General features: G+C 54.3%; 1 protein-coding gene across 2 annotated transcripts; it reads right to left on the bottom strand.

Annotated features, from left to right (window-relative positions):
* Positions 1-1,331: 1,331 nt before the first annotated feature.
* On the bottom strand, positions 1,332-14,807 carry GDAP1L1 (ganglioside induced differentiation associated protein 1 like 1). Of its 2 annotated transcripts, none has more exons than XM_065031980.1 (6): positions 14,135-14,807; positions 11,377-11,569; positions 7,740-7,913; positions 5,750-5,847; positions 5,480-5,594; positions 1,332-2,705 (listed from the first exon to the last, which is right to left on the bottom strand). In XM_065031980.1, exons 1-6 carry the CDS (start codon positions 14,312-14,314, stop codon positions 2,362-2,364), a joined length of 1,104 nt encoding a protein of 367 aa, XP_064888052.1. In that variant the 5' UTR covers positions 14,315-14,807; the 3' UTR covers positions 1,332-2,361. The 2 variants fall into 2 exon arrangements, with proteins under 2 accessions (XP_064888052.1, XP_064888053.1); XM_065031981.1 differs by having other exon boundaries at positions 1,332-2,554; positions 14,135-14,622.
* Positions 14,808-16,782: the final 1,975 nt, after the last annotated feature.

Below are 16,782 nucleotides of genomic sequence, written 5' to 3' on the forward strand. Positions count from 1 at the left end.
TCTGTAGCCTCCAGCAGCCCAGGAAGCGACATGACTGACAGCTGTCACGTCTTGGTCCAAACTGACCCGCACCTTCTCCCAACTGCTGCCTCCATCTGGCTCCCTTATCACAGCTGCATTTTAACAAAACAAAACAAAGGTCTATTGTCTACAGCGCTTTGAGTTCTGATTCGCTCCATGGTTTTAAGCTTATTATTTTGTTTAAAAAACAAAAACCAAAACCAAACTGAGGAGCAAAGAAACAAGCAGCAGCCTGGCTAAGCAGCTCTAACGCCTTCTGCCTCATTCTCAGGCTGAAGTCCTGGGAACTGAGGGTATTTGCTCTTGTTCTCTCTGGGTTTCCTAGCCTTGTACCCCCATTAATATTCCTTTCTACGGAAAAGAAAGGAATCATCAGCTTTTGGAGATCACCAGGGAATGTGTGTGTAGAACAACAAAAGTAAAAGGATGAAATCCTGGTAAGGGTTTCTTGTCAGTGTATCTTTATAAATTCTTTTGGCATCAGCTAATGGGCCAGATGAACCACGGGCCATCATATAATTGTTCTGACACCTTTCAGGTTCAGCAAAAGGGATCACCTCAGGGGACACTCTTGCCTTCCTATTAAAAAAGAAGCAAAATATCTATTTCTTCTGAAGTCACTGAATGCTGTGCAGCAGATGTGTAACCGGATTAGGGGGAGTGTGTCTGTGACACTTCACTCAGCAGCACCAAGTGCAGGTGTCTGGTCTGTATGGGCAGGTGGTGGGTTTGGGTTCTCACACACCAGTTTGAAGTGTGGCCCTAATCACTGGGGGATGACACGGATAACGTGGCACATTTACAGCTACACAGGTCATTGTATTCCAGAAGTATCTTGGAACAGCCTACACAATTGTGACAAGCCCATGAATTTGTGCATTTTGCATTGTGTAATCACTATGTGCTCACACCTTGTAATTCCTGCTAAATATTCATGATTCCATGGCTGCCAGGTTGTATCAAGAACCAAGGCTCCTGGGCAATCCTTCTGTTTCAAATACAGCAAGCTAATTTCTGAGTCGGAGGTGTATGCAACTGGTATTGCTTCAGCCATGCTTGGCATACATTCCTGAGCCTAGAAATGCAGAATTACTCGCTGGGGATCACCGTAGCACTTGGAAAACCAGTTGGAGGAGATCCTAGCAGGCTGAGCCTTACAGAACTGAGTGCCTTGGAAGAGGAATACATAATGTTTCCATGCAAGCTTTATACTGAGAAAAAGCTCAAAGCACCTGCACACCCCTCTGCCCACGGACGTGCTTCGGGATAAGACTAGAAGGATGTTGGACACATTTAGAAATTTGAAGCCATTACTCCTCCCATATGGTTTATTGAGGATCTCAGTTTTCAAAGCATGAGTAGCAGTGAGGCCCGTTATTCTTTCCAACATGCAAAAGGCACAAGAAAGTCATCAATGTGATTCTGTGCAAAGTGTCTCTAAGAAAATACACAGCGAGGAAATGACAAGAAAAATGCCCCCGATGGAAGAAGCCAAAGTGGCTTCAGGAAGGTGCTGAACGGTTCTGAAAATGGTTGTACTTTTTCAGAGTCCAGATATGCTCCGTCTGTGAAAGGTGCTTTGCAAATCCATGACAGAAAGCTCAAGAGACAGAGCCAGAAGGCTTGAAACAATAATCTCCTTCATGTGCCAAAATTCAGGACGGAAGTCAAAATGATTTATCTCAGGAAAAAAGTGCAGCAGTTAAAGACAGACATTCTTTAAAAAAAAGCCCACCAAAACCAGACGTAGAAAGTGGATACATTCTAAGAGCAGCTCAATAAAAAATATTCCTTGTAATGAAAACAATTTAAAAAATGGATACTTGAAGAACGCAAATCCACCTTGCCTGTGGCCAGCTACTGCACCCTGCTCCCAGGAAAGCCTCCGAGCACGACAACACAACACCTTCTAGGAGAAGAAAGTCCCCGCTACCCGCATGTGTGAAATGTGGCCGGTGAACAATTTGGAAACACAAACATACAGGACTGAATATCCAAGTCCCATTAGTTAACTCAGACTTTGGGAAACTTCCCGGGGTTCCCATCTCCCCCATGGGAGCCAGAGGCAGCGTCGCTTCCCAGTGGGCACAGCTGAGCCCGTGAACCCCTGAGCTGGAGTCAAATACTTAAACCTAAAAAAGGCGTTTACAATTTGACGCTTTTTGTTGTTGTTGTTGTCTTATTTCCTTGCAGAATACATTTCTACTTCTAGACTATGGAATGTTACATTAAACAATATAATTATTCATTACCTTGCTTCAAATTTCATTACAGTTACTGAGGCTTCATCATAATTTCACACAGCACAGAGACACCAAACTAAACACCAAGCAGCCAGCACTAGATGTATTTTTTCTTTAAGTACCAATAAGCAAAGTATCCCATTCCTCCCAGAGATCCCATCAGGAAGGAGGCTCCAAAGAAGGAGGGAGGTTTCCGCTTGACCAGCCTGAAGGCATTGGGTACCACGGCGGAGAGGAGCGTGGTATGTATGTCTCCCAAAACTTTCCTGAAGGCGAAGCGTTTTTGTATCCTGTCAAAGAAGGACTGTAGGTTAGGTCTGCTGCCGTCTTCCCAATATTTCTTAGAGAGTCCTAGAAACTTGAGGCGGTGCAGGGTAGCTCCTAACAAGACATCGGCCAAAGTAAAGACGCATCCGCAGAGCCAAAGTTCACATTTCTGCCCTGGGGAGAGACAAGCAACAGAGCAGGTGAGGTAAGAAGAAACCCTTGGGTGGGCACCTAAAGGCTTGCTCAAAAGAGCCATGAAAGCAGGAGTGTTGGACCTGATGTGTCTTTTCTCAGCTCTCTGATGTGTCAAGAGATCAGACCCCGTTGACCAGGCTGTGTGATGGAGGATAAGTGGGACCAGAGAGCTGGGAAAATGGGATGATCATTTATAGCACATGTGCAGATACAAACTGCTGTGTGCAAAATGGCTCTGTTGCTTCTCTCCCAAGTCAAGAGCAGGAGGAGATGGCATCCTCCTGTACCCCGGAGATCCTTGGAAGAGAGCTCTTGGCCACCCTTGAAGGGAGATGTGGTGCAATGACCCCTCAGCTGTGTTAGTGCTCAGGGAGGGCAGCACTGTTTGTCCTCAGCTGCACCAGGAGCCGTTTCAGGAGTGTCATGTTAACTTGTCCTATTTTAGGGATGTGAGAAATCCTCAGAAATCAAAACCATTTGCTGGCCTGGTCTGGCTGTTCTCCCTGTGTCCTGCCTCTGTCGCCTCTCCTGCACCAGGGTCCCTGCTCCAGGACACCGAAACCAGCAGTGTGTCCCTGCCAGGAGCCAGGTTTTTGGGGGAGGCAGAACTCGGCGTCAGAACAGGCACCAAAGCATTAACAGCCCCTGATGAGGGGTGACCCTGGAAATAACCTCACCAGGGAGATGTCCAGGAATGACACAAGCTGTTGTCAGGCTGGAAGGAGAGGGCTGGGGCCAGGACAGTGTTAAACATCCCCCGATGCGCTTTCAATACTGAGGAGCAGGGCTGGGAGGGAGCTGAGGAGTCACACGTAAGGAAGAACAGTAAACAGGGCACAAAACCTGGCCCAATCCAGCCTGAGCCCCCAACCTTGCACCAAATTCTTGATTTTGGGAGTCTTCCACTGCCCTGTGGCTGTTATTTTTGGGAGGGTGCGTGGAGAGACCAGCACCTTACCTGCGCCCCTGCACAGGCACTGGTGCTGCTGGGCTGCCCGCAGGGCCAGGCCAGGGGAATTACTGGTAATTAGCAGCCCTCATTTGTAGCCGCTTGGCAGACTGCCTAATCCTGCTAGAGGCACAGCCCAAGTGGACAGATTGCTTGTGCCTAATTAGTCAATAAATGTTTTCAGTGACTAATGAATTGTGGGGATGCTCTGGTGACCCTGAGGATGCTCGTGCTCAGAGGTAAGGGAAGCAGGGCTGGGGTCCCTGCCTCACTTGTGGGCACTGATATGGGTGAAGGAGAAAGCCCATGTGAGGATGGTGATTTGGGGAGGGAGCTGTGATCCAGCCCTGCCCCTCCTGGCTCTGGGTTTGCACCTGCTGCTGTGCTCAGGGCCCAGCTCTGGGTGCCCTGGGGCAGAAATTTGGGCAAGGGCAACTCATCCCATTCACATCCACAGCTGCCTCACTCAGAGCAGCCTGTCCCAGCCTAAGGGGGTGCCCATGGCAGGGGTTACCCTGTGCTCCTGCAGCATCTCCCATGCTCCTCCTGCCTGCACGGCTGCGCATTGGGCTGGCAGCCTGGGCTGCGTGGGAGGAGAGCTGCTGCACTGCGGCTCCTGGGACCTTGCCAGAGGGCGGGTGCTTGTGCCTGCAGCCGAGATCCCGACCTGGCCAGGGGTGCAGCAGGGAGAGCTGGGGAGGCAGGGCAGATGGCAGGAGCAGCCACCCCTCTGTTCCAGGCACCAGGAACGTCCTCCACAGGCACCTCATTAGACTGAATTCTGATGAGCCACCCAAGCTCTTGGATCAGTTAATGAGGGTGTTCATTGGAGGCAATTAGGACAACAGGGGATGCTGCTGTGAACATACCAGGGCTCTCAGCAAATCCTCGACCCTGGCACTTCCGAGAGCCCTTTGGTGCAACCCCGAGCGTGACGCACGGCTCCCTGAGGCCCAGGCTGGCCCCGAGGGCAGGGGCAGCTGTGGGGTCGTCCCCTCATTAACTGTGTCTGGGTTGGCTCTGGACGTGGCACCACGATGCTGGCAGCTGCCAGCCCTCCCGGGGTCAGGGTTACGAGCCCTGCCAGCGGCAGTGACGGGAGGATGACAGCGTCATCCAGAGGTGACGGCAGGACAAGCGATGCCCAGCTGTGCCCAAGCATCCCTGTCTGCCAGCGTGCCGGGGTGGCTCTCGGCAGGCACCCAGCAGCATGTATTTGATGCCAGGGGTGGCTCGTGTCACTCTCCCCCACCTGCTGGTGTTTGACGCAGGTACTTTAAAAACTCCCACCCTCCCAGGGCCCCACAAATTCCCATCAGGTTTCCCTGCCCATGCTCTGCTGGGATGTGCCGCAGCCCCATCACTGAGGGACACATCCCCAGCCCTGTGCTTTTGTCAGTCTGTGCTACTTGTGGTGCTAGAGCGCAGGGCCAGCCTGCTCTTTCCTGAGCCAGCCAGGGCACCAGTGACTGGCAGCCCCTTGTTGGGGCAGAGGTGACCTGTCACCACTGTGTGATGACTTTGGAGCTCCCAGAGAGCAGCCATGAGGACAGGAGTCTCACTGTCCCCTGTGGCAAGGAGTGTGGGGGCTCCCCAAAGCAGGGGTGGTTTCCTGGAGGTTAGTAAGACCACAGCTGCAATGGCATCAGTGCACCCAAAAGCAGGAGAGCCCAGTGGCAGCCCAAGCCCTGTGAGCTGTTTCCCTGTGGGGGATGTTCATCAGGTGCAAAGCCATTGGCTGTTCTTGGCATTGCATCTCATCCTCATCTGGAAAAACATCCCATAAACACAACCCAGCACCTACCTTCATATTCCAATTTCCTCTTCTCCAGCTCAGCCTCAATCTGGTCCAGCACCATCCCCAGCTCACCAAGGATCTTCTTCAAGTAGTTCACATTGTCATGCTCCAGGATCTTCGCCTGGGTGGAGAGTGGGGTTAGGATGGGAGACAGATGGATAGATGGACACGTGTCCCTACAACCACACAGGGACAGGAGGCACCAGGTGCCTGTGGCAGGTCTGTGGGTCACATCCCCCCCACCACCAGAGCTGTGTGTGGCTTCGGCTCACTTACCATGAGCTTCTTCTGCTTGGAGAGGTAGGGCTCTGATAGCTGTGGCTCCTCTTCGTGGTCCAGCTTCATCAGATCCGTGCTGACATTAGCTAAATGCCCTGGGGGGAGACAAACAGCAGGGCTGGAGGGGGCTGTGTTTGGCAGGGGTAGGGATGATCTTGTGTCTAGTAGAAAAACAGCCTGTCCTGTGTGTGAAATAATGTTGTGGCACCAAGAAAAACACTCTGGAGAGCTAAACTGGGCCAAATTCATGGACTGCTGCCACCGTGCCACTATAGGGGCAGGTAGCTGGGGCATTGCACCCTCTCCCTTCCTCTGCTGGATTCATATTAGAGCTGCCAGCAGATCTCTGTCTCTTCTTGTTTTAAGAACATCCCTGAGCTCCCCCAGAAGCTGGTTCCTGCAGCTCCATCCCCAGCAGGTCGATCCTTTGGGATGTCCAGGCTGGCTGCCCACCCATGGGTGCATGTGGAGCAGCATGGGAGGGGAAGCTTCCTCCTAAATGAAGCTGTCCTACCCCCGCTCAGCATCCAGGGATGCAATTTGGTAGCGTGGAGCCCATCACAAGATCGGGAGAGATGCCCACACTCCTCCTTCCCAGGACATGGGAAGGATGCAAAGGGCTTTGTGTGAGGGAGCTGAGTAGATGAAAGAAGATGAAACAAGATGCAGAGTAACACCTTAGGGACGAGATAAATTACCTGAAGCTGGGCTAATCTTTTCCTGCCAGGGACCATCTGTCTCTCCCTCCTTGTTCCCTTCAACAAGGGCTTGGCTCTGCTGACACGTGTGTGCGCGATGTGCCAGGGCTGGCTGGGGTGGCAGCCAGCAGTGGGCTGTACCTGGCCACAAAATGGTGAAACTCCCTGTTTTACACTATGAGCGTTGAAGCTCGTGCTTACTGAGGCTCCCAGCTGGCTTTCCTGGAACTGTAACTTGGAGGGAAACCTGGATATCACCTTGGTTTCATTCCCCTGTTCCCTTTGAGAGACCCTGGCCCCTGGTTCATCCCCTCCTTGGGACACAACTGTGTGGATTTGCCTGGGCACCCACTGCAATGGGACAGCCCAACCATCGTCTGGGCATAGGGGATGTGCTGGGGACAAGGGCACCGCTGCCATGGGGGTGCCCCCCAGATCTCCCCACAGCCCCTCCTTTGTGGTGCTTGGGGAAAAGTGCCACCAGTGAGCACGTTTGGACAGGGAGATATTTTTAAGACCTCGGCAGAGTGCTGGGATAGTGATGTGAGGCAGGAGGCTCTGAAGCCATCACAGCAGCACCCTTTGGGTAGGGGACAGGCTCTGGGTGGGTAGGTGATGCTCAGGGTGTGGGGACATCTACCTGTGCAGGGTGCCAGCTGAGCCAGGACAGATCATGAGATACACCTCAGGAACAGCCTTTTTCTCTTTGTGGCTGAGTGCATCACATTTCAGAGGGACCATCTGCGACCCAGGCAGCTGAAGGGACAGCGGGGGAAACAGTGTTTGTTATGGGCGCTGCTTGGGATGGGAGAGATGTGGGGCACACCAATGCCCTCCTGACAAGGTCTCTTTGCTGGCAATGGACTCTCTCCAGGAGCAATCCTTGCCATTGAGTTATATTAAGCATCGTCAATGTTTCATGAGCGCTTGAAGGTCAGGTACACAGTCTTGTGCCGATTCATCCACCAGCTGTAACTCAGCCTGGCTGTGCTCACCCACCTTTGCCTTTACAGCCATCAGAGGGAGAGGGGAGCAAATTCATGCACCCCAGAAAGAGCTGGGCAAGAAGCGTCCATGGCTCATGGGGTTGGGAAGCCTCTACAGAGTGGCTGTATTTCCCAAATTAGCTGTACTTTGCCATTTCCCAGCTCTGCCCCTGCCTTGGTGGAAAGGGGAGGTGAGCAGGGTGGCTGGCCAGGCTGCGGAGCTAAGCCGAGCCTAAAGGAAGGTCTGGGGAGGATGTCCCGCTGATGCCAGCCCTGGGCAGCCCCACTGGAGAGACAACTTACTGCGGATCTCAGCGGTCGCGTACTTTGGGATCATGGAGTCAGTGGTGAGCTCGGGGTGCAGGATGCAGCCATGCGTGTAGGCGTCCATGGGCAGCGAGTCCAGCAGCTCCCGGTACTGCAGCACCCGTGAGTGCAGGACACTGCCTGGCTCGGGGATCAGCTGGGTGACGTTTTCTGCCAGGGCAAAGGGGAAAGTTGTTAGTGGGATGCTGGTTAGTGGCTTGTTAGCCTGCGTGGACAGCAGTGAGTGGTCCTAGCTTGAGCGACCTCAGAGCTGGGCTGGCTGCGGTGGAGCATTGACTCAAAACTGGACCCCATGCTCAGCTCTGCTCCCTCTCTTCTGCTCACCCCAAGCAGGAGCGTATCCAGCCTGTGCCAGAGGTGGGCAAATCCACAGGACACAGGGGCGTTACACATGGTGTCACCCATTCCCGCAGCCCCTGCGACCCCAGGAGCTCCACGCAGCAAGCCCTTCGCCTCTGCAGCCCCTCAATTTGTACACTGCAGTTTCACTTCTCTCAGAAGGGGAACAAAATCTTCCCATTCTGCAGAAAAGGGGTAAAACACAGGGATTTGAATTTGGAATCTCCTGAGTTACACACTTGTTACACCAGTGGCAATGAAGCACCCAAATCTCTGGCTTTCTTGAAAATCCCACTTAAAATGGGTAATCAGGGAGCAGATGACCAAAGGAGCCGAGTACGTCTTCCCTCCACGCTTAGCTGGCCCCTCAGCTGTAGGAGTGTCCCTCGGCCCAGCCGGCTCTGCTCCTCCTCACCTTGTTGGTTTTTATTCATCTGCCATGGATGGCAGTTTGCATTGTGCTCTTTTCATTACACTTTCAGCTCAAAATACAAGGCAGATGACACCACAAGAAGTGAAATGTTGCTCGTCTCCCCCAAGAATATCAGGTCCATTTTTTTTATGAGATCATAAATGTTTATGGCATTTGCAGACAGCAGTTAATAGGTACTGAGTAGATTTACAACCAGGACTCAGTAAAGCCAGTTGCCCACATGCCATCCGCAGTGCAGGGCTCACTGCACACCAGCATCCCGGGCTGAGTTAAGGGTACATCGACAGAAGGACTTGGGGAGACAAGGCCAACACAGCTCCTTAATTAAGGGCCTTTAATGACAGTCCTGCCCGTCCCCACTGCCGGCAGCAGGAGCAAGGCTGTGGGCACAGCCTGACGGTGCCCAGCAGAGACACAGCTCGCCCTGCCCTGGGCCAGGCAGGGATTTTCCATCTGAGAAAAAGCCACCGGCTGAATGAAATAATAATAACCAACCCCATAGCCTGTGTGCTTCTTCCATAGGGCTCCTGGCCAGCACCTAATGGGCTGGTGCCAAGGCTGGAAACCAGCACATCCAGAGCAACCGCCCCGTCCAGCAGCAAGACGGAGCGACCACAATGAAATAGCAGCCTGCTGGCTGCCAGCCCATGTCCTTCAGCGCGTCCCAGGGAGGGTTTTCTGGTGGGACAGCGCTTGCTCTGCTTCTGCATGTCACAGCAGAGCTGCACATACGGGCGGCTGTTGTATGTAGTCAGCAAGTGATCAGTCGTGCAAAGGTGGGATGGGGGAGGCTCTGCAAGCGGGGCTGGGGTGCAGCCCTTGGAGAGCCCCTTGCCCAGGCTCTGCGATGCACTGGCACCAGCCAACCCATCAGTGGTTTCTTGGCACAGAAGGGCTGTGCCCTAGTGAGAAACACCTTCAAAGGTGGCTTATTGGCACTATTCACTTCTTTTTTTGAGGGGTAAAAAAAGTCACTGCTCATCACACCACCCTTTAATGCTAGCTGCCCCTCAGGTTGTGTGTAAGCAGCTGAATAAGGCCGTGCTCCCAGCCCAGGAACTCAGTGAGTACACCTCATTATCAAGGCATTTTCAAGCTCTGCAGGTTTCTCCCAGGTGGGTGGTTCCCCTCAGACCAAGGCTGCAGCATCCTGGTCATGCTTTTGCCAGCCAGCGTTGGGGGGCGATGGCTGGGGCAGCAGGAGGGGGTGCTCCGGGCTCTCATCTCCATTCCTCAGTGAAAATGTGAGAAACTGCACCTGGCTGGAAAATCTCAGTGTCAGGACTTTCCCAGCGCACAGGCAGCACCGTGTCCCCCGCCTGCTGGGGACAGCCTGTTGTCACATATGCCGGACCACCTGCCCTACGCAGAGACCGGGCAAAGTGGCGTGGGGACCACAGCACCATGGATTGATGCTCCCCACTGTCCCTCGGCCCCAGGGCTGCCACTGAGCGGGAAAGTGGCTGCCACTCCCTGGAAGCCACTGCCGGGATGGGGTCCTCCTGACCCACCCCATCCCCACCGCCCTACCGGGGAGTGAGCATCGCGTCTCTGCTGAGCAGCACTCCTGATGGGGCCGGGAGAGGACAACAGCTGAGCTGGCAAGACGCCCTTGCTTTGGGAGCTATTTTGAGATGTTTTGATGTCTCTGTTGCAAGGGGGTTGGATGCTGGGGTGAACATCGTGATGGCACAGCCTGAGCTCTCCACTCAGCTTTGAAGCCTCCCCAGCAGAGCATCCCAGCCTGACAGCCCGCAAGTCTGGGGGACATGAGGGTGAAGGGACGCGAGATGTCAGTAGCAGCTCTTTGCCACAGCAGCCATGCAAACAGCCGCCTTCGAGTGCCGTCTCAGCATCCTGGTGTGCTGAGCTCGACCAGCCGCTGACTGCAGCCCGGCTCCAGGGGAAATACAGCTTCCCTCTCCTGGCTGTCCCTTCCTCTGGCTTTGGGTCACATCATCCTCCCATGGTCCTCAGCAACGCTGGCTTTCTTTCACTCTAAAGAGGTGTTCTTTTCTGAGGCACAGTGGCACGGGGTGGGGGACAGTGGGGTCCCCTGCCCATGGCTGGTGGCTCTGGGCTCATTGAGGAAGGGAACGGGGGCAGCAGCACCCAGCTCAAACCCACCTTCCCTTGTGGAGCCACTTATGGGAGTTACTGGGGTTTTTGCACTTGAGGCCCAAGTAGAAAGGTGGCCAAACCTGAAGTATGTCCATGGGCTATGCCCATGGTGACATGTCTGGTGGCTCTGGTGACATGTCACTACACACCATGGGGATGGGAGAAAACAGAGTCGAGTTTGGGAGGGTGGCCTCCAAAGCAGAAAAAGAAAGGACCTAGTTACACCCCCCCCAGGTTCCCCTAGGAGCACTTCTAAGGGACATTTGAGGATTTCTGAGGGGAAACCTTCATTTTCATGGAAAAATGTTAAAGTTTGGTGTGGGCTCGTGGCTTGATGCTCTTCTGGGATAAAGCTGAAACTTTAAAGGACAAAGTGGGTGAATTTAGCAAACAGCATCTGGATTAGACCCAAATTTACCCCATGATAGACCTCACAGTATCACAGTATGTTTGGGATTGGAAGGGACCTCAAAAGATCATCTAGTCCAATCCCCCTGCTGGAGCAGGAACGCCCAGGTGAGGTCACACAGGAACATGTCCAGGTGGGTTTGAATGTCTCCAGAGAAGGAGACTCCACAACCCCCTGGGCAGCCTGTTCAGTGCTCTGTCACCCTTACTGAGAAGAAGTTTTTTCTCAAATTTAAGCGGAACCTCTTGTGTTCCAGCTTGATCCCATTACCCCTTGTCCTATCATTGTTTGCCACCTCACCCCCCTCTTACCTCCTGTGAAGTTCTTCTCCATGTAGTCAATGATCTGGTTGTAATCGCTGATGATGTTGTCCCTGTGGATGATGACGGGCACCTCCTCCCCCAGGTTGAGGCGCATGAACCAGGGCTCCTTGTGCTCCATCAGGGGCATGCTGACGTCCCGCTCCTCGCAGGGCAGCCCCTTCTCCGCGATCACCAGCCGCACCTGGGACAAGAGACGGGGAGAAAAGGCTCAGCCCCATGCACCGGTCTGACCCCGAGAGCCACACCACCATCACCCCATCGCACCTCCCTGGCCCTCCCCTGCTTCAGCACAGCGATGTGCCATGACACGCACTCATCCTGCAAGCAGCCAAGCAGCCCCTGGCGTGGGGCAACCACAAAATCCAGGCAGCCAAGTGAGGATTTCCCTTCCTAGCACATGGGGGAGAACCAAACCCATCCTAACTTTGTGGGATCATGGACCATCCTCCCTCTGGTAGCTGGTGGCCCCTGTGACAGGCAGAGGGGCTGGAGGGCTGAGAGGCCAGCCCTTGGCAGCAGGTGGAGGGAGGCAGCAGCTCCCCAGCTGGGGAGGATCAGGGATGCTGATATGGGTCCCAGCACACACCTGGGGAGGAAGAGGAGGAAGCAGAGGCTGCAGCAATGCTATGCTTTACACCCAGTAGGTGCTACTGCCTGGCTGAAAGAAGCTTGGGTGCTAACTCAGGTATGTCCTGCACTTGGGGGTGTTCTCTGGCTTTACCAGCTGTGCTTTGAGCAGGGAGAATGCTCCCTTTTGTGTAGGGTTTCAAGCAGCCTGCATGGCATCCCTCCTGCTCCATGCGGCCACTGACCCAGGGGCATTGCTTCAGATGGTGCTGAATGTGCACTCAGGGGTTGCATTTTAGGCCTCTGGGTTATAAAAACCTGACTGTTGTGAACTAAGTGTGTCAAATAGGAAAAAAAAAAAAAAAACAAAACCAAAAACCAAACCCTTGGTGGGATTGTCAGGCAGCCGCATTTTACAGAACTGCTGAATGAGGGAAAAGTGCTTGTTTTTCTCCAACTAACAGCAGCTAAAAATATAGCTTAACAAATATAAGCATTTCTATGAGTACTTCAGAGTTTCTGGGGAATTAGTCATTAATTATTTACAGGGCTGGCAAATTAATTTTTTCTTTTAAAGTCAAACAAGGAAAATCCTGGCTCCCATAGCTGCAACTTGCTCTTGGCCTTTTCCTCCCAGCTGATGGATAAACCCCAGGCAGGACCAGCCAGGGCATCTGTCCCCAAACTCTCCGAGTGTCCCTGTTTTGTTACCAAGAGCTGAGGCCGAAGGCCTGGCAGGAGGACTCAGCTTCTGGGGTAACCCTGGTGCCGGTGGGTGAGGGGAGCCCCTGCCAGCACCCCAAGGATGGGTCCTAGCCAGGGACAACGAAACATGCTTGGGCCCCTCAAATGGTCCCTGCAGTGCCGGCACGGCTGCAATGAGGCATCTTGTGCATAACCCAATGCTGGCTGTAAAACTCCAAAAACCCTTTGCAGGGAGGGCCAGATCCTGGCTGGGGCTTGGGATCATTCCCACAAACAGCCCCAGCACCGTGGGGGTTGGTTCTGAGCAGCTGAGCAGGAAAAGCTTCACCTGCAACTGGCTCTGTGCAAAACTCCTCTGCAGGGGGGTCCTGTGCAACCCCTGCCATTCCCCACCCTGTCCTGTCATCACACCAGCTTGGTCTCCATCACCTTCCAGTAAATGCTCTTTCCTTGCAAGTGACCCCAAAACCGAAGCTGGAAGCAGCGCCGGGGGCAGTGGCTCCAAGTGTGCCCTGCTCTGTCCCCAGCCTCGCAGAAGTGAGGCTGGTTGTAGGAAACCCCGTACCAGAGGCTGAACTGCTGCCTCCCTGCTGCTTGGTGGCCAAACAAGCAAGACAAACAAATGACAGAAAGCCCAGCACAAGGTGGGGAAAGGGGCGCGAGCATCCCTCGCCGGTGCAGATCAGAATCCCGTTAGTCACCTGCTACCAGCAGAGACCATGTGCAGCCACCCTGCTGCATTGGGCACCCTCCTGGTTCTTTGTGCCTGTGAGCAGGGACAAACATCTGTCCCTGGCCTCCTTGATGGGCTCACGGGAACCCTTGCACTGGACAGATTTCATGTTCCCCGCCACCCCTCCCAACAGCCCATTCCCCATGTCAGATTTATGGTGTGGGAATAACAGGGGGGTTGGGGCTGGGAGGAGAAGGTCAGGTTTGTTACACATGTGCTGTGCTGCAAAATGAGCATTTACTAGTGCCCAGAAAATGGGATTTCTCACTAAGGCAGCCCAGAAATAGGATTTCCAGGGTGCTGCTGCAATGTCAGGGGTAAACTGCTGCGTGCCAGGGTCCGCTCCATGGAAGGAGCCCGGTTTGGGGGCTGCCCCCCCCATCCCGGCAGCAGAGTGGTCCCGGGCCTGGCTCAGCCTTTGTCTGCACTCCCGGCCATGCCGGAGCGGGGCTGTGAGCCAGCACAAAGCCTTGGCGGCTGCCGGTGCAAGCCATCATCCCAAAGCAAAAGCAGGATTTGGCTGAGCCCCCCCTTATCTCCATCCCCTCCCCAGGCGGATGCTGTTAAAACGCAGAGCCCCAGGTACAAAGAGCTGCCCGGCCACACACTACTGCCCTCGCCAGCCCTGGGGACCAGCCCCTTGCTACCCCAAGAGTGCATCCGTCCCCCCGACAAGGGGATGCCCTGGGGACTGGAGGTGATTCTTCCCTGGGAAACCGGCCGGGTGATTATTATTTTTACCTTTTGTGAGCTGAAGGACTGCGTCCAGTGATACAAAACCAGTCTGTCCTGGGATTTGAGAGCGGGGTCTGTCGGGTCCTGGTTTTCCTCCCCCTCCGTGGATTTCCCTGCATCGTTCTCCAGCGCTGAGATGGGCCACCAGCTGCAGTTGGTGGGAGTAACATTATTGGGAGTCGCCATGACAGCCTGTGAGCGAGCGGGGAGAGGGACGAGGCAGCGAGCGGCGCTAGCCCAGCATCACATGGGCTCCTGCCAGCAGCATCACTCCCGGGGCAGCTCCATCCATCTCCCGGGCCGGGGTGGGCAGCGCGGGGCGGTGGGTGACGGGGGTCACGGGAGAGGATGGCGGCCGTGGTGACGGTGCCGTGGGTGAAATCGCAGCCCGTCCCCACTCGTGGCGGGGCTCCCACGGAAACGTGCAGGCATCGCTTCAATAGGCGAGTCTGCAGCGGAGGCTCCTGCTGCCTGCCTGCCTGCTCAGCAATCCGGGGCAGCTCCAACCCCTGCGGCTCCCTAGGAATATTTTGCAGCAGAGATGACGATTTTATTTTGAGTGGCTTAGATATGGCACATATATAACAAATAAGCTACGTTGGTGGATTGTGGCTTTACAATGTCTAGCAGGTGTCTTGCCTGCCTTGCAGCCTTAGTGGAGAGGAGCAGAAATGGCTCTTTAAAAGTATCTGGAGATTTTGTTTTTAGAGCACAGATTAATGACTGCCTCATGGTTGTTGTGCAGCCTGTACCGGGGTAAAGCCCAGGAACTCTTGGTGTGTACCAGAGCCCCGGGATGCCAGGCCAAACCGGACGAGCCCTCCTGCACCAAAGCAGGCAGGGCTGGGGGTCATTTCCAGAATTAGCAAGGTGTGTTGCAATCGCAAACCAGCTGGATTTCCACTGCTCAGAATGTGCTGAGGCTTCTGTAGCTGCTGCTCTCTGGATGCTACGAACATCACCCAGAGGTTTGCAGGTAAATGCCTATAGGCAGCTGACACATTTCTAAATGTAGTGACCTGGACACATGAGCCTTATGACAGTTGGTTTCATCACACTCCATCTCTGGAAATCTGGCAGCCTGGAGATAATTTCCCATACATGGGACCAGTTGCCAGTTCTAGGAGGTAAAACCAGCCTGGTTTGGGGGTCATAGGGGCAAGTTGTGGAGAAGACAGAGGAGAGAGCTCTGCAGTCTTGGGCTTGGGGCTGTGAGATGGTTCTGGGTGCAAATGTGGCTCCTCCATGCAGTGCTCCCATCTGCACCTGCGCTGGAGCCGATGAGGTTGTCGTAGATATGGAGGGAAACAGGAGGGTTTGGAAGAGCTGGTTCAAGTGGGGAAACTGAGGCACACTTTGAGTGCTGGGAGGGATCAGGGCCAAACTGGTACCTGGCTGCAGGGACATAGTGAAAGGAGCGATTTTCTGAGGGTTGGGAGATGAAAATGAATCCTTTGGTGCTGTGATGTCCTGCTCCCGAGGACATGCAGGGGTGCGATGGTGGGGGAGTGAGGCTGGGAACCTTCTCCTCTGCAGGCAGCAGCCCCCAAAACCATCCTCCCTCCCCAGTCCAGGGCTTCGCTAGCACTGCTGGAGACCCCGCACTGGCCTTGGGAACACCCGCAGGGGAAGGCTCTTGCTTGGCCTTTGCTTTGGGGCTGCACTGTCAGGGTGGGGGCCTGTGCTGCTGCAAACTGAGAGCAAACGGGGCTTTGATAGAAGCGCTGGTTCCATTGCTTGGTGCTGTCCTGCCCTGTGCTGCAGCCTCTGCTCCTGCCCACGCTGTGCAGGAGAGCCTGCGCTCCCCAAGAAGCATCTTTGGAGGCTCCTTTCACTTGAATAGGACACCTTTGGGTTTAGGAAAGGAGCGGTTTGACCAAGCAAAAGCAGTTCTCTCCTGTGGATTGCTGTCTAGAAGGCCCCATCTAGTGGTATATTTTGTGATGAATTAATGTTGCGCCGCTGGGAATAAAAAATGACAAGTTGCTGCGTCCCTCTGAGTCCTGCAGGTATGGGTCGTCTCTGGAAGTGCTTATTTATTTAGTTGGGTTTGGGCTTGCCAAACTGAGCAAAGCTTGAGGGGCAGGAGTGGTGCCAGTCCCCTTTAGGGGTGTCCTGACCTTGCGTGACCTTGATCATCCCCAGCTCTTGTCCCCAGCTTTCCTGCCTGTGGAAGGGGACGATGCTGGGCTGCCCCATGGGATGCCGTGCAGCTGGACCCGGTGGCATCAGCAGAGCCCTGGCAGAGGGTGCCATCGGGGCAGGATTGTGGGTGCTGGCACTTTGGGAATAAGCAATCTGTGGCGTCTCGTCTCAGAACTGATGGAAATGTTACAGAGGGGAAAGAGCAGGTGGATGGAGACGACCACAGGACTTTGCAGGCGCAGAAGCAGCTTCCGTGTTTTAGAGGGAGAGGATAGAATCAGCTCCGCTGATTTCTCTCCCACACCCCCCCGGTGGCCTGATTCAGCGTCTGCCAACGTAAAGCTTAGCTGGGACTTGGTTTGGCTTCTGTAAAGTGAGAAATAAATGTCATTGATCCAGTGTCCTTCTGCATCCTGCTTCAGCTGAATTAGTCCTGAAACAGGACAGGCAAATAACTTGTGAAGTGCTGGGGGTGCAGGGGAGCTGCTGAAAAACCCCAACCTGGATCT

The sequence above is a fragment of the Columba livia genome, chromosome 16 (assembly GCF_036013475.1).
Source record: "Columba livia isolate bColLiv1 breed racing homer chromosome 16, bColLiv1.pat.W.v2, whole genome shotgun sequence".
NCBI lineage: Eukaryota > Metazoa > Chordata > Aves > Columbiformes > Columbidae > Columba > Columba livia.